Genomic DNA, 24,805 nt, shown 5'->3' with positions numbered 1-24,805 from the left:
CCTAGATCTCAGCCATGTACTCGTCGGTGAGTAAGCCGGGACAAGCCATCAAGGCACTGGATTCTCCTTATACCTGTATTCAAGAAATTGCATCTCAGAGGTCCCCGTCTATTTGCAGTGGCCTCTATGCAAGTGTGAAGGACTTTGAAAACACCCTAAATTCTACCACTGTGCCTCAGTCAGCGGACAGACCAAACGGGGAGCTGGAGCCAGACTATGAAGCTATCCAGTCAGTGAGCCAAGAGGAAGACAGGACCTTGTCCGTGCCTAACACAAACCACACTGCTCTTTCAGGAGAGAATGACTATGAGAGCATAGGGGACTTGCAGCACCACAGGGAATTCACCAGACTTTAACTACTCCGGCAGCAGATTTCCCCACTGTTACTTTCAAATGACAAGTGAGACGTGGAGAGGGAAGTGCTTTTCCTTTCGAGGAACAAAGCTACATTTAGAACACGAGTTGTGAAGAAACAATGTACATTTCAGTCAGGGTGTGATACCTGCTGGCTTTTTTGGGTGGTGGATCAACGCTCATGGGAAAGGGTACGTCAGGTCAGAAAGATGACCAGGACAACATAAAGGTTTCTTTATTATTATTAGCTCCAAGGCAAACGTAATTCGGGAAGGAGTGCCATGCTTGTCGTTCTGATAGGATTATGTACCAAAAAGACTGCCTTCACACAAAACTAGCTTCTCATTTTAAGAGATTATTTTATGTAATTTTTTTCAAAGTGTTTTTCAAGCATAATTTTTCATTCAAGTTTTGGCATCCGCAATGTTGAGCAAACCACAGATAATTGTACCTCAACACAGACTTTGCAGGGCTGGGGAAGATGCACTCACTTCTGTGTCTTTTGGGGAGCTCTGTCCACATTCACTGCAACTAAAGTGCAAACAACAGTAGTTCACAAGGGACCGACTCCAAATGTACTTGAATTAATTGTGCTGGCTTTTTCTTTTTTCTTTTCTTTTTTTTTAATGTCAAGGGCTGTAGAATGTGACTTGCAGTATTTGAGATGTGTACTGGTATTTGTAGGGGTTTTGTTTGATTATTTGTGAAATATCCCTTTAAAATGGCAACGGTCACCCTTAGCGTTCTTGCACTGTTTCCCTCAAATGGACATAAACACCTACACATACACACCCCAGACCACTGTCATGTTGAAAAAAGTTGTGCAAATGAATGCATTGGCATGATGTGTAGTCTAACCTTAGTAGTGTGGAGCAATTTTTTTGCAGAATTTTGCCCTTTTTAAAGACTTAAATATTTTAGTATGTTTGTCTAGTTTCCTATATAGAAAAAATTAGGTACTGTGTTGAGTGGATAGTATTTTTATTTTTTACAACATATTTTTCATCTTTGAAGTTTTTGTAGATTAACTTACTGGGGTTTGTAATGGGAGGAATCCCATTCTTTATTTGGCCCTTATTTGGTTTCTTTTTAATTTTTTTTTCCTATTTCAAAAGTAGATAAATGAAAATTGCTTTGGGGTTGTTTTGTTGGCTTTTTCTGTCTCCTTGAGCAGGGATATGGAACATGCCTTGCTGTTATTAAGCTAAAATCATGGAGTCTATGTAAAAGAACACTGCCAAAGGGCAAAAAAGAGGAAAAAGAGATAGTGGGATTTAGTCAGTCATAGCCACTGGTCCTCCTTGTTCTTCTGCTAAAAGGAGCAGGAGGGCAACCAAGACCTTCTTGGGCCTCTGACAAGCAGTTTGAAAGCCACTGGCTTTTCAAAAATGCCAAATTATTCTGTTACTGTGAAAAACAAAGTACAGTGCTTGGATGAAATAAGCAGGTACTAGATTGGTACGTTTTTTCTTCAAGAATAGTACAATAAATAGTACAATGGTACAAGAATAGTCCAACAGTAGAGAACCAGCATTGTGTGACATGCATGTGCACATATCCCCATGTATATAAGCATACCCTTGTAATTTGGACACAAGTACAAGTTATAGTCCAAGCTTGGCAACATTCACATATGTAATACCTGGCATGTGCTTGAAGAGCAGTTTATTTTTAATTCAAAATAAGCAGTACATAAACTGAGGTTGGCTTATTCTGTAGTAAACAAAACAGGTTTACTTTCAGCTCATTTGGTGCTGGGTTTTGATGTACCAGGTTGAGCCCTTCTTGGATCCTTGGTCAGGGCTCAACATGACTTGGTACTATAAGGAGCAAACACAGGTCTGGTTACACACATTTATTAGAAATCGCTTCATAACTGAAAGAAGTGTGCTGATTTAGCAGCCTCGCCTGTTAGGAGAGCTCTGAGGAGCAGTGCAAGTGTGCAGGCAGCCTCTGCCCACAGGGTGGTTCAAACTTCATGGATCCTGACCTTGTGCGACAGTGCAGCACACTTGGTCTATGACTCTTCCTTGGAGGAGAAGCAGTTCAGACCAATCTACATCCATCCTGTTCTTGACCATGCTGCCATGTTTTGACAGCTCCAGTAAACCCTTTGCTTCCACTTCAGTGCTTTTTAAGGATGACTTCGGTTTTGCTTTCTGGAGTTTTTCCCTTTATAAAAGTTTTTGTTCCTGTTTCCTTGAATGTGAATTCATTAAGTTCACCTTTGACTGTTCTCTCCTTCTACTTCACCCTGTTTAAGGCCAAAGATAAGATGCACCATGTTTCAGAAGATCTGTTGTGCTAAGTCTTGAGAATTTCTTTAGTCTTTAACTATGTGTTTGCTGTCTGTTCCTTGCTCAGGGGTACCAGTTTATATATATATATATATATGTAGTCCTCAGTCTGACTCCTGCAGCTTAGTGGCAGGCATACCTCAGCTCCTGAAATTCCCAAATACATCTCAAGATGTAGTAGTTATCCCTTTACATGGACGACTGCTTTTGGAGAAACAGCAGGAACATGAGGTTTGCCATGTTCACTAGTTTCAATTTCAAGACCAATTCAAAGATAGAGATATGTCAGGCGATAGCAAAGAACAGCACTGAACTCTTGATTGTAAAATTTTAAGGTGCAGAAGAAGAAAAGCAAACATCACTCTAGAAGAGCCTCCATTGAGACCAGCAGGTCAAAGGATGGTGGAGGACTGTCCAGTCATTCTGTTGTCTTTCACAGCCAGATTAAGAATGTTGGTTTGTAGGAAGGGACACAAGTCCTTCTGTCCTTTCTTTCCTCTGTTCTGACAGCTGCTGTTGAGATCCCCCAGACATCCCTCTTTCCAACATGAAAGAATTTTCCTCCCCCTCTCTTTTTTCTTTGGTTTCTGTTTTTAACCTGCCTCATACAGCCTTGCACTGGGAGCTGGTACCATGTCTGCAGTCCTGTAGCAGTGGCACAATCCTTCCTGTTTAAATGTCTCTCAGGCTGGTCACAACCTTTTAATGGTCCATCAGACCTTAGTCTCATGGAGAAGCAGTTCACATTTTGGACTTCTGCTTTTGGGATGCCCTCACCCTTGAGACCCACACACACTGGACTTAAGAGCTGCAAAAGAGAATTACCCTCCTGAATAAGGATGTACAGGGGAGTCCATAACTCCCCTGCAATCTCCATTATGTAGTCTAATGCTAAAGGAAAATGGTTCAGAATTCAGTCCAAGGTTGTTAAGTGAATATTTACATTTCTTGACAAAGAATTGAGCTTCTGGTTTAGTTCCCTCTTCTAAGAAGTAAAATCTGTTCCTTTATGGCTGTTGTCAATGCTTTCTCTTCATTAATATATTCGATGGAAAGATATTTCCAGCAGTAATCCCCAAAGAGATTAATCTGACTGTAAAGAAAAGGGAGTCTCTTCTACTTGTCTCTTTACTGCTCTTTTTAACTCTTTCACCATATCCCTAAATAAAATGTCAACATCCAAAATGAAGTATTTGTTACCTGGTGATGTTTTCTGGGGAAGCTTTACAGTCTATTTCTTTGCCTCCTTTTTTTGGCACAACTGTATAATAAGATCTCACATCAAATTGCCACGGTAAGGCCAAGGGAAGCTGTAATGTGTATGTAACTAGTGAAAAGGTCTTTTTGATTTCTCTCTGGGAACTGGTAGAAAATAGGAAATGCAGTTCAGACATTTCATGAATTTGTGTCTCCTGTGAGAGTTGTTCTTACCACATACCTAAACCAGTGCTAATCCAATATGTAAACCAGTCATCCTTTTCTACCATGACTGTAGAGTAACTTTCTCAGTCACAGAGAAATAATTTCTTTGCAGATACCTGTAGCACAGGCATGTACCTAATTACCACAGTTAGATCAGTTATAGTGCCTTTTCTACAAAGTAGCTAGTACTTCCATACTCTTTTCCATACTGTAAGTGTTTAACTCAAAAGTACAAAGGGACAACCCCAACGTTTACTTGTCCCAAGTTGGAAACATCTTTATAGAGACACATTTAATGTACTGGACCTCAGTTAGCCCTACAATAGCAATAGTCATTCAAACATCCACTAAAAAGCCCAGTTATGTAGCTACGATGACTAAGCTTTGCAATAAGAATTATCAGTCTTCTTTTGAAGAACCTAAGTTTTACAATAGTGAGCATTCAGGGAGGTGGTGTTCATGCCAGCTGTGAACAATTAGTTGCTTCAGTCTTTCTATTAATATAAATTGCAGGCTTGCTTACATGTAGCAGGATCCATGGAGTGAGGGATGAGTAGGTGTGGGGATTCATGAGTAGCCCAGAGCTGGGCCATCCCCATAGTTTCAACTGGCTGATGACCAGCTGCCTTGTTCTCCAAGCCTTCATCTATCGTGCCTTCAAGGAATCCATCCTGCAGGGATGCTTCTGGGCTGCATGCTTCTCCATGGCTCCCTGAACAGCTCCTGTCTGCTGTTTTGAACACAATTCCGTATACACGGTGCTCTCTGTTCAACCTTTCAATGGTGCTTTTATAAGATGCTGGATAAATGGTTTGCATGTGCTTTCTGAAAAGTGATGTGTAAAGCTGTGACACAGAGTGCTCTCTCTGGTATTGTCTGCTTCCCAGAACTTAGCGTTAACTGTGCAACTCTTGACTACAAAAGCTGACAGTGCTGCCCTGTCTCTTGTTCATCTCACTGCAGCCAGAGTGGAGTCACCACGTGTGACAGGCCTGCCTAGGCTGGGACACAGGTGTTTAAAAGCAGCCATTCAGGCCAGGCAGCTTGGCTTGGAAGCAGCTAGAGACACGACTCTCATCTGTGCGCTGTGGGACTGGAAACATCATAGCCCAGCTCAAGGACTTCTATTCTGTCTCCTAGTGTGCATATACATTTGTTTGCCATGTGACTGTAAGAAATCTGCTTCTGCAACAAACATTTTAATTTGGACCACACTCCAATGAGGGACTTTTGCTTTCAGGCAAATAACCAGATGACTTTTATTTATTGAGGTTGGAGTATGCCTGAATAAGGCTTTTACGTGCCTCACGAGTAATTTGGTGTGGTAGTCTGCTGCAAAACAGAAGAATGCAGAAAGATGATTGGCCTGACAGATGCTCCTTTGGTGGTGTGCTGAAGACTTTCAAGGGCAGGTCTCTTCCTGGGAGCAGGGAACATAATTACTGTTAATATGATTTCATACCCTGATGCTGAAGTTGATTTGTAGCATCTCTTCTGGGATGGTTGTGGCTGAAGACATTGCCAGAGCAGATCTCAGCCTCAGAAAAGAAAATATATATAAAAATATAAAATATATATCCCTTGCTAGCAAGCAACATGTGTTCAGGGTTATGCTAAAGATAAATGCTGCCAATGGAACATCACAGAGCTAAAAATACAGGGTTCCCTTTCTTCAAGGAGAGAAAAACCCCTTGGTTGGGTCAGCATGAAATATCCAAGGCTTACAAGAATTATTAAACAAATTAATTGCCTATGTGGTGATTTTCCAGGAGTGCATTAGGATATCACATACAGTAGACACTGTTCTTTTCTCCTGAACAGCAGAAAGATGAGAACTTATTTGTAATACAAGGTTCCCACTGATTAATTGATAAAACTTAATTTACATATAATCCAAAGGTCAGCAAGTGTCTACACAATGTAGATATATTTTGGCTCCAGCACCCCAATTTCCATAGCAAATGCACAGATTATCTTTGCATTACATACCCATTGGTCTGTGCCCAGTCTGTGGATAATATAAATCTTACAGTTCTGTTTTTTCAAGCTGCGAGGTTTTGTTTCTGGAGGTCTTCTGTTTTAAACTGGCCAGAAGGACAGTCATACAAACATGATAGCAAAGTGCCTAAAAATACAGATGATTCTGTAAAGGTAAACATGCTCACTGTTATTGCACAGCCACTTGACTACTGTATGTGGTACTCTCTTGCCATACACATTCCTAAATATTGGCTTTCATTTGTGATGTTCATTTATTGTTATAATAGCACAGTCTGACAAGGACTTTGTCTCTGCAAATTTATTGGCTAATCTTAACTGGCATGTGTTTGTACAGAAAATACAAAATGAAATTTTGTTTTGCTTAGAAAGCAGCCATGTTATTTCTTATAGTTTATGATAATGCAACAACCGGCTTAGATTATTTATAAAGTATGTAAGTATCGCTTGACTTCAAAATGCTTCATTTGAGATCTCAAAATGCCTCCTGTTCACTACAAGACAATATAACCAACTCTTGTCCTTTAAATCTTGTTATATTGGGGAGGGGGGCTTAAACCTTACAAATCCTATTGCTAAAAAAAAAAAAGAGACAGTGCTGATGTTTTCAATTCCTAATGTCTACAAAAAGAACAATTTTAACTCATATTTTAACTTTCAGCATAGGTTGGATGTGGAGTACCCTCTTATTTATGAAACTGCTCTTCCCCACTATGTTCAGCTGTCAGCATCTGAGTATCTCTTTTGTCCTTAGTGAAATATGACAATTGTACAGAGGGCACAGAAACTGCATCACATAACACCTCTGAATGGGACCTTTTAAATGTGCCTGTGAGATTTAGGAGCCTGGAGTTCAGTCAGATGTTTTGGGGCAATCACAATCTCCTGATGGAGAGCATCTGTGGAGGTCTTCACTTTCAAGGCAAGAAATTCTGTAGCTTGCAAGCACTCACATGACATTCAAAGACACATATATGATGTGAATTGTCACAATGTTTAAATGTATTGTTGAAAAAACACCTAAGAGCACAAGAACCTTCCTTCTCACGTGTCTGAGGATACTGGAATTTGCTCTTTACATCTGAGACTGAGAAAGGTCACATAACCAGTCTCCTCAGAACATCCTACCAGCAGACAGGTCTTTGAATGAGCCACTGTGGTGGCTCCTGACTTTCTACATGATTTCCAGCAGGGCCTATCTCATCTCATCTCATCTCATCTCATCTCATCTCATCTCATCTCATCTCATCTCATCTCATCTCATCTATCTCATCTCTGTGGCGATGACTACTTAGGAATGGCCCTTTGCTTTACAGTCCCAACCCCTTTAACTTAAGGAAGGGGATGTGAGCTGCTTCTCCTCAGTCTGACTGGTCTTTCTAGATGAAGGTGTGCTAAGAGCCCACCTTCAGACCCACAAAAGAGCATTCACTGTCAAGGCAAGACAGGTACAGCCCACTGCAGCAGCTAGGAAGAAGGAGGTAAAGGAACAACAGCTAAGTTTCATTTGCACTTCCCCCATCTCACAGACGACCTGTTACAAAAGATTTTTAAAGTAGAAAAGGTTACAGTAAACAAGTTGCTGAGAGTCTCACGGGAGATGTTTATTCTTCTCAGTATTCCCTATACATAGAGAGGCGAGGGCAAGTCATCTCCACCCAACCATGATGCAGCTGGATTATCTTTTATCAAGTCTCTATATCAACAGAACTGAAATGAATAAATAAATCCTAAATACATGTTTTTGTTCAATTACAAACCCAGCATGGACAAATGTAAATGCACTAAAATAAGTACCATATGTAGATCTGGACTTGCATGATGGGGGTTGATTGGGTTTTTAGCAAATCCCAAACAAACAAAAAAACCCAACTCTAACTGGATTATTTTATTTAAATAGCATTCTTTGCATGAGCCAAGGCTGCAGGATTGGGCCCTAAGAGTTTAGAAGTTTGGTTTAGTGATAGGTACTTTTGTTTGTATTTTCAGTGAAATGTATTTTCTTTCTTTTATATTAGTGAATTGATATGACTTCCAACAAAGTCATATCAACAAAGAATAAAGAATAACAAAAAAGTCATATCAACAAAGAACAACAAAAAATAGTTATATGGATAATTATGTCTAATAGCTAATTATTAAAATCATGCCTCAGTAACAGTCACTTAAAATTGGGTGCTATATGAGCTTCAGCATAAAATTGCTTTACATATGGAACACTGCATACTAAGAACATAGTGGATAATAATTTGTAAATACAGACACTTTTGTTTATTTTATCCATTGTTTTATAATGGAAAAAATATGTATTACTGGAATATCTCCAAGCAAAGTTCTCTTACACAGTGTTCTAGCAACAAAAAGTGTTTTCTGGACAACAATTTGAGTCTCTGATCACTGACACAGAACTGCAAAACATCCTCAAACCAGTATGAGCTGTGAAAAGAGAGGCTTAGAACTGTCCCAGCTATCTTAGAGTGGATACAGTTAAATACACTCAGTTCAGACCTGTAGGCAGTGAGAGCAGCTCAGTGATTCAGTGACTGTGCCCTATACACCTGAAGTCAATGTATGCAGACTTTGGAGATGGCATTAGCTAAGGTTTGTTTGCTACATGAAGGGTTATTTGGCTTGCTACCTGTTTGAAATCGATACGCTTTTATCAACACCACTGCAAACACTGAATTACTGTAGTTTTGCAGAATGTACATTCCATAAATTGTAGTTTAACTGTAATTGCAGGGCTTATCCTACTGTTAGAGCAGTTCAGATCCAACACTAAATTGTATTTTGTAAATTAACAAATGCTATTCAATTCCTCTCAACATTTTGTAATAGTATACACAAGTTGATGTCATTTAGTCATACCTTTGTTCCAAGAATCTTCATCAGATGTTTCTATAGCCAATTCAGCTTTTGGCTGCTGAAAGCACAGTAGGCAATTATGGTTATTTACTGTAAATGTAGACAAGTTTATGTAAATATTTTTTGGGTTAAAAATGCTACATAAACATATGAAGCAGTTATCTAAAAGTAAGGACATAGGTCAATAATAAAAAATACAGGTTTTATTTATGTACAGTAGTATCCTAATATTTACTTGTTTATATGCAAAAAAAAAAAATCATAAGATTCTGTACTGTATTCTCTGAAAGCATTTAAAAGAGGTTCTGCCGTTTTCTCTGGTTATTATATTTGCAAATAATTTCTGAATTTATTGGAAATCCATGTAAATAAATGATGTTTAATGGGAAACATGTTACATTGCAATGAAATTAATTTAATTCAAAAATCCTGGAAAAATTAATTGGATTGAAATCTATATATAAATTCAATAGCCAGACAGAATAAACCACATTAAATAAGGTTTGTCTTTTGTTTTAGTGGTTGGTTGGTTGGTTGGTTATTTTTAGCTGTGCCTCTTCTGTTGTTTTCTTAACAAATATATTATTCAGTCCTTGCAGTCACTTCATCCTGCAGATGTTAAAACCTGCATAATTTTATAGAATTTTGTTTGTTCTGGGCATTTTGTGCTGATTTCATTATCTGACAAGAACTACTAAGACTTCTTTGTGATATATAGCACCTTAGTCCTCCTCCCAAAGGCACAATCCTGTCAAGATTCAAGCATGCACACAACAGCACCAATTTTAAATTGTCTCTGACTAAAGCAGGGACTCCCATGAATGTAGTGGCACTACGCTCTGTAATGCAGGTAAGAATACTGGGTTTGAGCCTTTGAAAGTTGTGCAGCTTTCAGCATTTTTAAAGTTGCAATTACCAGCCCTATAGATCATCCTCTGAAATTGCCATGGCATTTGATTCCTTTTCCTTTGTTAGAGATGCTCTCTAGATAATGTTCCCCATCCATTTCCTGCACTGCTCTGCCAATAGCAAGACTCTCATTTGTGTAGAAGTACTTTAAGAGCATCCTGAAGCCTTTCAGGAGGCAGGTGACTTAGGACCACTGCTGAATATGTAACACAGATTCTGCATGTAAGTCTAACACAAAGAAATGTCATCTTTTAAGCATGTCACTGGAACAAGGCTTCTTTGTACACTAGAGCATGAGGCTAAAATAGTACCTAACCTTTTGGGGCTTGCATTCTCCATGACTTGCACTTTCCTCCTCATTATCTTTAATTACAGATAGGAAAAGAGCAGCTTTACCCATTTAATACTAAGTAGTTACTGATGAACAGGTTCCTGGAAAATTCACAGTGCAGACAGGGATTAGTTATGCCAAGCTGGGAGGCTGAGGAAATCAGACAGAGACAGACAAGTAGTATCTGTTCACTGTCGAAGTGATGGCTCTTTTATGTTTAATCTAGGTAAGTATATTTTAATACTCAGAAGATACAAGATTATAGGACAAATAGAGATTTTGTAAAAATAAGGAGTATTTCGTGTGCAAAATCATTCAGGATCTGACAAGTGTAAAAGAAGATTGCTTTTTACTGAACATTTGCTCATGGGCCAAGAAGCTGCAAAATATGCAATTTGATACAAATTTTTTATTAAGTAACTGCTGAATATTATCCAATACGGGCTGCTCTTCTGAAAAAAATGTATGCAGCATTATTATCAAGAGAACTGTTTCACAGATTTTTATAATTTTTTTGATTCTTCATTCTGAACAGTTGCTATCAGCCATAAAATCACTCTATTACTATGGTTAGTTTCAGCTTTGAGGCCAACCACACAGAACTATAAAGTGGCTGGCTGAAATATTGAATAATTTGCCCAGATTCTGGCTAATCGTTTAGCTGCATGCACACACTTGGGAACAAAGTACAAGCATCTTTGTTCTCCATGAGCTTTGACATCACTTAAACGTAAAGCTTTAACCTAATGGGAGCTCGGTGTGGAATCAGGAGTATCCTGCAGTGACACCTGGTGTTTAAAACAGAATTAGTCCTGTGAAGTGTGGCTGATAATTCATTTTAATTGGGTACATATTCACTCAAAGGCTCACAGTTCATCCTGTGTCCATGGAGCATAGCATTACATTGAACTAGAAAGCATTGGAGCTAAAGAGTGGCTTGACATTGCTTTGTAGAAAATGAGTCGACAGATTTGTTTCAAAAGCCCAAAACCACAGTGACATGATCTTCCTAGCACTGTCGCTGGCAAGATACTTTAGCTCTACTTCTTCTCAGTTGGCTATTACATAAATGAGATTGACCTTTCATATAACTCACACAACTGGAATTTCTGTGCAGCCTTTGTGGAAGGACTGATAGGCAAGAACAGAAAACTGTCAGTTCAGGCAGAAAACAGGGATCCTGTGTGTGTCGTGGTGCTAGAAAGCATATTACAGCTACAATAGATTCTTCTGAAACAGCTCCTGCTAAAGAGCTTATTGACCAAAGAAGTCAAGATCTGCGTATTTACAGATGTGACTGAAATGGCATGTAAATCCCATCATCAGTTACTGTAATTAAGGATTATTAGGATAATATCAGATAATAATAACGAGGATCATTACTATTATTAAGGATTTCAGTTTGCCACAAGATGAAATAAAAATAAGAAGATCTGGTAGCAATCTCTAATTTGGACTGATGAACTATTTCCATTATGCAAAAGGTTTGTGTCACCTCTTTTGAAAAACCACATACATGCTCCACATTTATGTAGTTAATCCTTGATTCTGGCAAGGACAAAACTCTAAGGCTAGCATTCTGTTTTTCCTTTCTGTCACAAAATTCTGTTAAGGGGTTGGCTGAGCTACAAAAGATTATCCTAAAAGTCACTGGTTTTTCTTTCCTTAATTCTTCTGGAAAATTATGGGAGCCTGTAAAAACAAACAAATAAGCATGAACCTGAACTTTCTAAGGCTGCACCTATTTTGCATGTCAACCAGCAGAGAGCCAAACCTTGTCCAGCAGATACTTGAAGGTTGCACTCAAGCTAGCATTCAGAGGTCTTTCCACTTTCTCACCTGCAGCTTATTTTCAGCAGCAAAGTACAAAGGAAAAAAAGGATCTGGGCAAAATGAAGTCTGGACGGGTTCTGAAGGAAGCAAACAGCTGCTGCTCCAAGTAATATAATGAATCTTGCAAGCCAGCAGCAGAACCAGCATTGTGCTGTTCCTGGGTTAGAGGGTTGAGGCTGTCACAGGCTGGAGAAGAGAGTTATCAGTAGCTTGTCTTTGAAACACATTAGTTCCTTGGGTACTCCTTCAGGTTATTTTGGAAGATAGGAGTGACATTAACTTTTCCCCAGTTTTCACGCACCCCTCCAAGTCATCATGATCATTCAAAGATAATCAAAATGCGATGACATGAGCCAGTTCCCTCAGCATTTTTGGGTGCGTCCCACTGGGGTCCATGTCCAGTTTGCTTAAGTATTCTGATCCTCTTCCACCACAGATACATGTTCCTTGCTTCAAGCTTTCCCTCTGTCTCCAGGTCCTTGGATTGCTGAAGGCAGGTTTTCCTGGTAGAGACTGAGGTGAAGAAGCCATTCAGTACCTCAGCCTTTTCTATGTCCTGTGTCACCAGGGCCCCTGCCACCTTCAACAGCAGCAAGCTCACATTTTCCCTAGTTCTTGTTTTGTGACTGATACAATTACAGAAAGCCTTCTTGTTGCTTTGACACCCCTCACCAGATTTAAATCTGGTTGGTCTTTGGCTTTCCTGCGTCTTGCCTGCTTGGACAGTGTCTCTAGATCCTTCACAGGTCTCCTGTCCCTGCTTTCACCTTCTATATGCTTCATTTTTGTGTTTTCATTTTGCCAGGTGCTCCTTGTTCATCCATGCAGGTCTCCCAGCATTTTTGCCTGACTTCCTGCTCCTTAAGATGGACCCTGTTGACCTTGGAGGAGGTGAAGATTGAATATCAATCAGCTTTCTTGAATCCCACCAAAGCCTTATCCCTTTGGACTCTTTCAAGCAGATCCCATCCAGCCACCTCATTCACCAAATAAGAGGATTTTTGTGGAAAAGTAGTATTGTGACCTTACTTGCAATGACTTTAATTGCTTGGTCAGGTGTGGGGTTTTTTGGCCACAGAAACTGTCTCAGTAGTTGTAAGCATAAAAAATAGCACAGAACTGTATGAAGTATGTGAAGATATTTGTAAATCTGAGGTTTCTTTCCGTCCAGCTTTTGCAGCTTAGATAACACTTGAAGGTTTGGTATATGATTGAAAGATGCTGATTGCCACTTGTCTGTGACGCATCTGTAGGTGACACTGTAAAGACTGGTAAGTGGAAAGATAAGACGACAAGGATCCTGTCCTTTATAATTTGCAGCTAAAATACTCATTGGGCAGAAGAGTGCAAAGAGATGAGTGGGAGTCAAGTCCATTCTCTGTAGTTCATTGTAATATGTTTTTTGTGAAACTCTGGACAGTGAGATTACTTTTTTTCATGGCTCCCAAATTCCCAGTAGGGTCCTCCTGGGTTCACCTACAGTGCTCTCCAATACACGTGGTGTCTGGCAAGCCTCCGAGCCCAGGCACAGCCTGCTTCTGCAGCCCATGTTACCAGAATATACAGTCAGCTCTGACATATAGGGTAACATCCCCTAAGCTGCCTCAGCACAGCTCCAGCCTTGGCGCTGCAGGTCCGGCTCCAAGCCTCAGCTAATGAGCCTGCACAGAACCAAGCAAACCCGTGCAGACGGAGCTCGTGTGTCTCTGCACCAGCGCTGTGGTTTGGCCACACCCTAGGTAATTACCCCACATAAGGGAGATAAATAGGTGGGTGTATTTCTTTAGCTATGTGTTTGCATGGCTGTCAAGGGGAGAGGAGAAGACAGAGAATCGCTGGTTTGAGATCACGTAACTCCCCTTTTCAAAGCTCTTCTTATGCACTTTTCCACTTGGAATTGTCCGAGCAATGGCATATAGTGAAAATTGGCCAGAAACTCAAGACAGAAAGATTTCAGGTTGTTTATGGGCAGTTGTGTGGTTCACAGAACGAGAGTTTGGGAGAGAGAACTCTCCCACTGGAAATGTGTGAGCTGGAGGCACCACCATGAAGTGCTACAGCAAGAGGAACCCCTTCATGAAGAGAACATGGCCTAGGGGTTATCCTGCACCTTTCAGCCACATATATGACAAAATAAAAACCAAAATCACTATATTGGTGCCTGGGGTGGCTGTACAGGCATGTTCTTAATACATTAACTAATTTTAGGTTAATCTAAGAAAACCCCTTCCAAATACAAATTATTCCTTTTTGGACCCAAGCTGAGCAACTTTCTGTTTGCGTTCAAAAAAAAAAACCCCAAAACACTTTAACATGTATGGAGGATACTCGTGAGGCTATTATGGCTTCTAGATGGTTACCACAAAGTAAGAGCTGAGTGTTTGGGTCCCCTGCACCACTAATGGAGTTAGGTGACTTCAAAGGAGTCTCCAACAGGCAATGTACTAAGAACAAACTGCTTGAGGTAGTCACTGAGGAACACAGAGGACAGTATTAAGGGTTTGCCCACCCAATGCAGGATAGGCAGGTACTTCCCAGCAGTCATCTTTCACAGACACAAACCATTACAGAATGTTCTGACAGCTTGTGTCCTGAAACCTGTGTGTTGGGTGAGATGACAACTACTACTTGTAGCATGAAAAAATTATCCTGAAGAAATACTTAGCACATATTCTCTTCTGGAGAAGTGCAATATGAACTCCATTCAGAGACTAAGCAACCACGACTGCATCCGTATGGGGAGCACAGGTCCTTTCAGTTAAAAACATCTCTATTTGTGCACCATTGCCCTCTTGGCAAATCTGCATAAATCCAACACTTTAAAGCATGTGTCATCTCCATTATAGTATGGTGGGAAATGTAAAGTGCTGTGTACACTTTAGGCCACATTCAGAATTGATTCAGAGGAGTGCTTGAACTCATTTAAGATTAAGATCTTGTCAGACCAGGACATCTCTCATGGGTAACACTGAACTCCAGATTTCCCTCTGGTATTGCAGCAATAACAACAGAAACTGCATCGAGGGACTTGTCTCCAGTGATGCACATGCAATTTTCATACTGCAGGAAGAAGAAAGTTGCAGCACTGAGAGCCAAAAAGTGCCATCTGAAGTGTAGTTAATTTCATGATGAAGCTAATTCATTTGTTCCTCTGTAAAGTACATTTGCAACAAAAACAGAATGAGAGTGCTATCACATCACAAGGGGTTCTTGCTACTTATTCTTCACAGAGAGAGAGATAATTTAAGGCAGATGAAAAAATTACAGGAATTTCCACCAGACAGACTTTGCCAACATCTGCCATGTTACTACACCCAGCTTGAGGATTTGACACCAAAGGCCTATCAAATAAGTGCTGTTACATGTTTGCCTTTCCTCACAATACATAAAAAATGTTCTCTTTTTCCTAGACAGCTGGAAGCCCTTGGCATAACTGGCTCTGAATCCATCAGTGTTCTCCACAGGGTCCAGATCTTCAAATGCTCTTCTCATCCTTGTATGTAGGTTTTGGGGCCCCCTCATAGCGTTTCTTGGGGCTATTTAATTCATGAATTGCACTCCCTGTTGGGGCAGAAATAAAAAACTTGCCATTGAGTTGCCTAATTCCCTAACTCATTTCTGTCCCTGATGAACAGATTCAGTAGCAAAAGGATGAGAAGAGAGGCAATCCCCAGAATCCATGGGCTTGGACAGCTTTAGCATACCTACTGTTTATACAACACGCATCCACTTGTAGGAACAGCCACTAGTGAACAGCTTCCGTTCGTGCTCTTTTACTGAGTAATATTTGTTCTGCAAGGGACATACCCCTCACTCCAGTGACCACAAAAGAAGGCATGTGTCCCAGAGACAATTTTGGACCAGCCTGGCCATGCAGGAAGATTGCCAAGTGTTGTGTTCCTAATGGGAAGAAGGTGGGTACTGCAGGGTACATGAAACTCTATTGTTTGTGCCTGATGGGGTGGAAGAGCCAAAAGGGAAAGAAAAACGATGGAAGACAGAATGCAGTCGGAATAATGTTCATTTCTAAGATTGCAAAGCTATTAACATTTCAGTCTTGGGTTCTGGCAGATATGCAGGGCAGCAAGCACCCTCCATGCAGATGTCTCAGAGTTCCGGGAGGTTTTAAGTTCAAAATGGTGACTTCAGCCTTCAATAGCCCTGGCAAGCGTTAAGAGGAAAACTTTGGCATGTGTTAAGGATCTCAAAAAGAGGGGGAGGGAGACTGATGCCAAAAAGCTCTCAATTTTGAACTTAGTTTTTCTCAGAAACTCAGTTTCTACTGCTGCTCATTAAAGCTGCAATTTCTATACCTGAGGAAAAAAATAGAGGCAAAGGATAGGGAGAAGATGAGGCTCTTAATTTTGAACAACTGTTCACTTCTAGTATTCCCACCCTTAGGTTTTTGACAGTACCTTCTTAATTGAAATAATTATTGACTATGCTTCCCAACTTGAGTTTGGTTTAGGCAGTAACAAAGGCATTTTTGGCAATTAGGCTTAATCTAGAAACTGAAAACAAAGCTCAGTGTTTCTTAAAAACAAACAATGTTCTTACTGTTTGTTATGGGAGGTTGGTTTTTTTTTTCCTCTGGTGCTATTTTGAGTTCTAGCATGTCTATTGTACACAAACTGGAGTGTTCACTCTGGTTGTTTACAACAATTTCCCTCGTGTTGCCAGGCTTTTCTTCTATGAAGCATAATTTTGTAGGCAACGTACAAAACAAGCTGCAATGTAAATAAATGGAATATGTGTGAAAAGTGTTGGCTCAACACCCCTCAAATTTGTCTCTAGTCCTAAAACTGTCATGAGAGCATTAAACACTCAGGACAAGTCAAAAGCACAGTAGGTACTTCCTTGGATTAAATTTTAAAGGATTGTTTCATTTGTGCAAATTTGGAACTGAAAATATTTCTCTAATTTCTGTGACTTTAGGGTAGGCCATGGTGGCTGCCCAGATTTCACTTTGGGTCTGCTGAGCTCACTGCAGTCACAGCCACTGTTGCTACCAAGATGCCTGAGACCACTGATTTTAGCATTGGAAGGAGAGTTTTTTGGTTGCAGTAGCTGGAAACTGTTTTTGTGGGGCAGCCATGTGTGGCTGGCCACATCTGGGAGCTAACAGGGGATAGAAGCACTTTGTACCATTACATCTTCGTGTTTGCCACAAAAGGTCTGTCTCCCATACTTGATGCACACCTGGGAGGGCCATATGGTCACAGGACAAAAACAAGAGTTTTTTGACTCTTATTAAACTTTTGTTGGAGTGGATTAAGCAATACAACATCTCACTGTGATGTGGCCACTGTGGAGAAACAAGCAAAAAGTGAAGCAATGGGGAGTGCTCTTATTGTCAGTTCCCTCACCCTCAAAGATGGCTTGGTAGGTGGCTACAGCCCAGCATCCCCCCAGCCATGTAATCCATCACACACAGAGCAGACAATCTGGCATGTGCATGCAAGTGTATATGCATAACACAAAGGAGACTCAAGAAAAAAACTTGCACAAAATAATATTGAAAGAAAATCCTTGAAGCACTGAACCATACAGTTATATTGCAAATTCTCCCTACTAGCTTCATTATCAAAATCAGAAGCCAATAGACAGGAGCTTGTGTCACCCTTTGCTGTGCCCCTTTTCACAGTTGTCACATGCTCATTCCTGCAAGCCTGGGGACAGCCACTGAAAGCCTCACTGATAGCTACTGCATAGACACATTTTCATTTCTTGTCATAACCAGACTGGTGTAAAAGTTAGCCAAGAAACACAGCTCTTGTGAATGGGTGTCTCATCTCCTCCACATGCTAACATACACCTTCCCAGCACTAGTGAAAAATCTGACTGAAATGCACCACCACAAGTGGACATGAACTCTGTCACATATTTAACAGCTAGAAAATTTGTTACAAATCATTATTAAAACAGAGAGAAAAAAGAAGCTATTAACAAAGCTTCTAAATTTCTCACTAGTATGGATGCCACTGGTAAGGACTGCCCCAACCTGAGCACAGACTCAGGCTTCTCTGCAAACAGTTTCTGAATGCCCAAAAATAGTAATTGCTGGAATTACCTTTCCCTAGATCTGAAACAATTAGGCTGGCCCCAAAAATGGTTAAGTAACTCAGAAATGGTGTTTTGATTGACTGTATGATAACACAAGCCATCACAGAATGTAGGATCCCTTTCTATTTATCAGTTGCTTAAGAGATGGTTAATAACACTGTCCAGTTTTCTGACGAGCTGCTGAAAAACTGTGTTCAGGACCTCTGAGAAGTGGCACTTGTAGAGCATCTTAGACTGCCTGAAGAAAGAGCTCAGCTGCACTGTGACACCTAACATTAGAAAGAATCAGGGCTGCTGCCCATGGGATTTCCCAAACAGAACATGTACATAAGCTGTGTGGAACCCAGGCAAGATACATCCAAAACTTCATGGGTAACTCAAATTTTCTGAAAGGCTGCAACAGACCCTGTGTTTCCTGGAGGTGTCACAGGCATTGTGTGTGATGCATGGCTGATCTGCCCATGTGCTGGATATAGATGAGTTTGACCAAAAGAAGAGTTGTTTTGTTTAGCTCCAATTGACATGGACTTTTTGGTCCGTGTTTGCTCACGTTAGTCCAGTTTGGCAACCAGAACTAACCTTTCCTCTTCTGTGGAAAGCTAAGAGTGGTGCTTTGCTTTAGAGAGGATGAAGCTTTCCAGGAAGGAATTGCAGTGAATTGCTTGAGGAAGCCAGTGGCCTGCCAAACTGGGGACTTCAAAAGCAAAACTGAAATGGATTTCTCCTCCTTCTCCTCCTCCTTTTTCCTTACTACTAAGTCTAAAAAAGAAAGTTAAACCATAGTGAGACATTTATTTTAAGTCTATCACTGAATCATTCTGTGATTTTTCAGTTGTAAGAGCTATCCACTTAGCAGTGACATGGTAAAACAAGTTTATTTCTCTAGGTACCACTTGGTGTGGTTGAGGAATACAGTAAAACTGAGACTAATTTGCTGTGAACGCTGGTGCACTAGACCATGACGATCTGTGTCAGCAGAAAGCCGCATGTGACATGCAGATTACAGGCTATTTTTTATTGTCAAACTCAATCCTTCATTCAAACAAATACATTGTCAGAACCCTAATTATTTCTGTTAGAAGCACTGCAGCTTGTTATAAAGGGGCATAAAGTCTTTCTCTGCAAATTCTTGATCATTGCATTACAATTCCAAACCATTTGTGAAATACACCATTTAATTTGGAGCCTGTTTCTCTCTATGTGGGCTCTGATTACAGAATCATTAATCATTATAGAGTATTAGCCCTGTGATGAACCATGCACTGTTTTGGGGTTTTTTTCACTCTGGTTGGAAATTATTGCCATTAGTTTCTTCTTCGTTATCTCCTGTTCCTCATAATTGCTGACAGGCAAACTGGAAAATCTTGCCTTTTATTCAATCATCTTGCTCTTTTCAGCAGTGGGAATTTTGGGCAGATTCAGTAACAATCCTTCTGGCTTCATCTAGTACTACCAAGTTTCAAGGACAGGTTTCAAATTTCTTCATTATCAAGCAAATGTTCTGGGCATGCATTGGAAGCTGCTTCCCTCACTGTAACTGTGAACGGAATTCAAGTTTGATCAATGGGAAAATTTCTACAGGCCCAGCACCTGTTGGTACATGTCTACATGCAAAACTTGCAAAACATGCAAAAAGAAACACAGCAATATAGTACTATCTCTTGCCATTGCTGGCATCTTCAGGCCAGATCAGAACACCGGAATCAAGATGGTTGGAACGTGATTAGAACTCCGGGATTAGAGGTCTGCGTTTTTTACCTGGGGTGGAAATGCTGACAGCTGGAAGATGTTTTAACTCCATTGATGCTGAAGCTATGTAAATCTGTAAAGGCCATGGGATCCCTGTGAAGCACAGCTGGAAACAGGTATGTGGAAACCCTGGGTCTGGTAAGAAGAGCTGGAGGTGGCTACCTGAGAAGCAAAGACCAGGGTCACACTGCAGCGAAATGTCTATTTGAGTACAAAAACAAGAGCCTTTTTTTTAATACTTTACAATGATACAAATCCCACCAAGCAAGATTTACTACATCCCTGGGCAAGTAATGATGCAAGGTGACCTCGCATTGCTGGGTGGCAGTTCAGACACTGCCTTTGGTGAAACCTTGCCCTAGATCTAATAGCTTGAAGCCAGGTATCTTTCCTGACCAACATCATGAACAGCAGGTGGAAGTGATCAGTGGCTCACACCTCAGGCTGATCCAGCACTTGGAGCACGAGAAGTGACAGCAATTCTTTCAGGCAGGCTGCTCCACCTAAACACATTCTTTGTGGCTTATTGCTGTGAGTGTAGCACAGCACTGACACAGCTTTCTTGAAAGGTTTTGATGCCACCCACTTTGTTTTTGTGTTGCTGATGTCAGAGTGTGTTATGTACAAAAGCAAAGGCCCTGGCTGATCCACTGGATTCATCAGTAGAAATTTATACTTCAGAGAACAGTACAGGCCTTTCGAATGCAGGTAAAGATACTGAGTAGGACAAATCTTCAAAGATTGACATAGAAAAAGTTTCTGAAATACTATTAATAAATTATATCCTTTGCTGTGCATGGATTGCGAGTACAACAGCCAAATCCTGAAGTAGGAGCAACTTCATTGTAGAGAAACTACCACCAAGGTCTATTTGGGGTGTTTTCAGCCTTCCTTAATACTTCTCTTACCTATTTCTGTGTTGGTGGATCTGAATTTTCTGTAAACTGAACTCTGAACACTTTTGCTTTTACTCTTGTAAGGAAATTGGCTTAGTAAATTTCTTTAGTTTAATAAGGAATTCACTGTGTTCATCCATTTTCTGAAATCATACTCAGCGTTGGAGATTAATTGCTGTTCTCCTGGAACAACTAAAAGCGCAGTCTACAGCTTGACCTGGCAGCCACACAAGGCTTTTGTAATCTGTCCGCTTCTGGAAAATTTAAGCCAGTGTTTTTTAAGGGTTTATCACTTTCTGTCTCATACATCAAGATAAAGTAATACTCCTTAAGAAATTTTCAGGAAAGAAAAAAAGGCTGACCACCAGTCTTCGAGAAAATTTAAAATCTGTCATTTCAGGATCCTGCTTTATTATACATGGTTTTGTTCAATGCACTGGTAGAAGCAATATTATAAACATCAATGTAAGGCATTGTTTAGCCACAAGGTACTTCTTACTAACATGAATGACAATACACCACAAATTGCAAATAAAAGCAAAGAAGTGAAGGGGAGTTGTATTCAAGGATTAAAACCACAAACAAACGTGTTTATGTATCTCAAAGCAACAACATATGAGTAAAGAGAAGTTTTGAATTTAAACCCTTTTGAATGAAATGGAGAATCAAATAGCAATGGGAAGCAGAACTACTAAGGTATTATCCATTCAAAGGCAAGAACATGCATGAAAACGACTACTAAATCCCTTGTCACAAATGTCTTTGAGATCAGTGAAGCGGAGATATTTAGTGACTTGGCATTGCTCAAAACCCACTAATCTCCATGAGCAGACTGAGATTCAAAGCAGACCAGAGAGCAACCCTTTGTTCATCATAATAAAGAATTTGCTGTATTCAAACGAAGTCACAGCAAAGTGGATGCGTGCCAGTGCAGCACCAGTGTTCCAAGAGAAAGGCAAGCTAGGAAATTATAGACCCTTCATCTCAATGTCTGAAATTTGCAAAATAAAGGGTACAACCAGGAGAACATTTGCAAAATGCATGTGCAAAGGAGTATCATTCTCTGTAATCTACTTGTAGATAACTAGCAAGGTTAGGTGGTGTCAGTTAACTAATCTCCTTTTTGAAAAAATTATGCTACACTTTAGTTATTAAAATTAAAACACTCAAAATAATAATTCATGTAGCAGGATGTTCACCTAATGCTTTGTGGCAGAAGAGTTTCATTCTCCTTTAAAATCAATGTTGTTATTCTGTAAGAACTTGAGGAAAATGGTAATCTAGGTCCCAAGTCTCCTAAATGTGGGTTTTGCAGACAGCTGAACTGAGCAGCACAAAGAGCAATGTGATCATGAAATAGAGACACAAAAGGAAAACAATCCAAACTTTTAACAACAGCTGTATCAGGTATCTTCAGTACACTTACCTGTGTCATGAGTAATCATCCCAAGCCTCTTTCACAAGAGCGTCTAGTCCTCTTCTCCTCTGTACCATTAAGCTGTCCATGAAGAAGAGTTGTGTTCAAGGAAACATTGTGAGGAAATAAGTATTAGAAATAAAATTCTTGGTTTCATCAACATCTCTGCTATTATTCACTGCCTTGGGGCTAGCCTCCCATTCTTACTACTTGATCCCCCTGCCCTTCCACTCTTCTTCTGTTGTGCTTCCCTGAGCTGCTTCATTCTGCCTTTGTTTTCCACTTCGAGACTGTGTTTATCCAAGTAACATGATCCAAATCACTGACTCAGACAAGGCAGTAGATGCTTCATTAGGCTGTAGCTCAAGTGAAACACTTTTATCTTGCCATCTACATCAAACTTGTGCATTGCTTTAGCACCTTTTTGGCCAAATATCTTTAATACCAGTAGGACAAAAAGCCTCCAGGAAGACTTGTGCTGTCTTCTCCCTCTGCTCTGCTCTTCCCTGCTGCTCCACTCCTCCCACAATCAAGCCTGACTTGACAGTTCATTCAAATTGAAAAAAAAAATTACACACAAATAAATTTGTTCTATAAAAACTTGAAAAGAACCCTTTGCATTTAGTAACAAGTTAGTACGTGCAAGATTTTCTTTTTGCTTACATAAATCATAGATTCAAATACAACATGCCTCTACCAAAGGCAGCCAGCAGAACAGAGCAGCTGAAGTGTTTCTAAACAAAGCCCAACCATTTAGAAACAATAAAAATTAATTAAAAAGACTTAGAAATTCGAGCCAAAACATTACAGTTGAAAAGATAATCACAAGAGAATGCTTAAAACACCACCACTTCAAAATTCAGTTTTTGTTTTACTGCATCTTCCCTCTGAAACCAAAACCAAACCCCTAATCTCCCGGAAGAGAAATGAGTGAGATTTAGTACATGGAACTTAAGACCTTTTCCTGTTTCCCAAGGGGGTTCCTGCAGTTGAATTGAACTTGCCACAGCTATTAGTTGCGACCTTGACTGCATTTTACATTATGTGTACTGTACCCAAATCCCACTAGGTGTTTAGTAGTACACGCTTGCACTTGTATTGTGCCCGTAAGCAGGTAACTGCTCGAGTACAAGTTGTTCCCACCACGTTCACCTCACGTGGTGCCTGGTCATCAATTTTAGCTCAACAATCATGAGATGGGACAGACCCAACTTTGGGTCACTTTACACATTTGCCGATTTCTGAGCTCTTGTATAAAAGTTTCTAAACTTTTTTTCCCCCTCACAGAGCAAGATTACAGTGCCTTTATTTGGACATTTTTTTAAGGAAGCCGAAAGTCTTACACAACCCTCCGACGTGTAAGCAGCGGGGGCTTTACGGTGTTTATTTATAACCGGCTGTGGCACCGATCATTGCAGAGCCCGAACCGCACGGGCCCACGGACGGAGGCAGACGGGAGGCGGCTGCTGGCGGGGGGGTGTTCGCAGCCGGGACCAGCGCCCGCCTCCGCCACCGCGTAGGAAATACGCAGGCACCATCGCTGCCGGGACACGGCCCTCCTTCCCTCTCGGGGCCCAGCCCCCGGGCCTCCCCTTCCGAGGGGCCGGGCGGGGCCGGGCGGGGCCGGGGGCATCCCGGCGCCGCCGCCGCGCTCCCCGCCCCCCTCCGCCGGGCGGCACGGCGGCCCCGCCGCGCGTGTTTACGGGCCGTGCTCCGCCGGCGGCAGCAGCAGGAATCCGAGGGAAAAGCCGAACAGGATCGCGGGCGGGAGCATGGAGCGGGGGCTGCGGGAGCTCGGAGCGGGGGTGCCGGAGCTCGGCCGGCCCTCAGCACCCGGCGGTGGTGCGGAGAGCGGGCCGTCAGCTGCGGCGTGACAGCGACGGGCATGGTCCTGGCGGGGACAGCCCGCTCCCGTGCCAGTCCGCTTCAGCTGTGCTCGTCCAGCTCCGAGCGTGTGCGAATTGTTTGTTTACTCGGGATTTTTCTTCATGGAGGAGAGAAGGGTGGGAGAGGCAGGAAGAGGTCAGCCGTGTTTCCTTCCCCATGGAGAACGGGACAGATTGATCCCGAAGGAGGACGGACGAGTACAGCGGAACAAACAGTCTGGAGTCGTCTCGTTCAGCCTTTTAGGGAAAAACGGACCATCAAAACTGTCCATTTTTCTGGACACTCCCAAGGAGTTGACTGGAAGGAGAACCTCCAGAGTAACTTCAGTTTTTTCAGGGAGCTTCCCTGAAAAAACATCAAACAAACCCAACCAAACAAAAAACTCCACCAGCACCAAAAAATTAACTTTTATGAACCACTGCGCTCACTAGAAAATAGAAATATGTACAACACAGAAAATGTCTCCTACCTCTCCAGATAGTGAACTGGCTTGCAGCTGATAGAGGAAGGAATCTTTGAGGTGTGGGTGATCCTCAAGTTATATGGCTTTCTGGTGTTTCCCTTAAATTTTGGTTAGTGGTCTTAGAGCCTTTAGGGTTGATGTCAGTGTGGTATGCAAGCAAAAAAACGTGGAGTGCCTTTTTTCAAAGGAAAGTATTAATCTCCAAGAGAGAATTCATGCAAATAAAACGATACTATCTTAGGTAGCAAGATGATCAAAATAAAATTGTACCCATTGCTTAATTCATTGGTGTAAATATATTTTTATTGCTGGTGTTTACTG

At 41.1% G+C, this 24,805-nt stretch overlaps 1 protein-coding gene and 1 long non-coding RNA gene across 7 annotated transcripts in view; one reads left to right on the top strand and one right to left on the bottom strand.

The window, feature by feature from the left end:
* The window catches only part of PAG1 (phosphoprotein membrane anchor with glycosphingolipid microdomains 1), a 112,428-nt gene extending 102,991 nt beyond the window's left edge, over positions 1-9,437 (top strand). For 4 of the 5 annotated variants that reach the window (XM_032128242.1, XM_032128227.1, XM_032128233.1 and 1 more), the window contains one exon: positions 6-356. In XM_032128242.1, the coding sequence (XP_031984133.1) occupies positions 6-356 (351 nt within the window). Of the gene's footprint in view, positions 1-5 lie in introns of all 5 variants that reach the window. The other variant, XM_032128211.1, reaches the window with a different exon arrangement.
* LOC116453129 lies at positions 5,323-23,471 on the bottom strand. 2 transcript variants are annotated; one of them, XR_004243687.1, is made up of 4 exons: positions 22,555-23,471; positions 22,144-22,215; positions 19,831-19,983; positions 5,323-9,561 (listed from the first exon to the last, which is right to left on the bottom strand). It is a non-coding gene; the product is annotated as an uncharacterized LOC116453129 (long non-coding RNA). The 2 variants fall into 2 exon arrangements; XR_004243686.1 differs by lacking the exon at positions 22,555-23,471 and having other exon boundaries at positions 5,323-15,570; positions 22,144-22,548.
* Between the last annotated feature and the right edge of the window lie 1,334 nt (positions 23,472-24,805).

This window comes from Corvus moneduloides, chromosome 1 (assembly GCF_009650955.1).
Source record: "Corvus moneduloides isolate bCorMon1 chromosome 1, bCorMon1.pri, whole genome shotgun sequence".
Classification (NCBI taxonomy): domain Eukaryota; kingdom Metazoa; phylum Chordata; class Aves; order Passeriformes; family Corvidae; genus Corvus; species Corvus moneduloides.
This window is presented reverse-complemented; position numbering and strand designations above follow the sequence as displayed.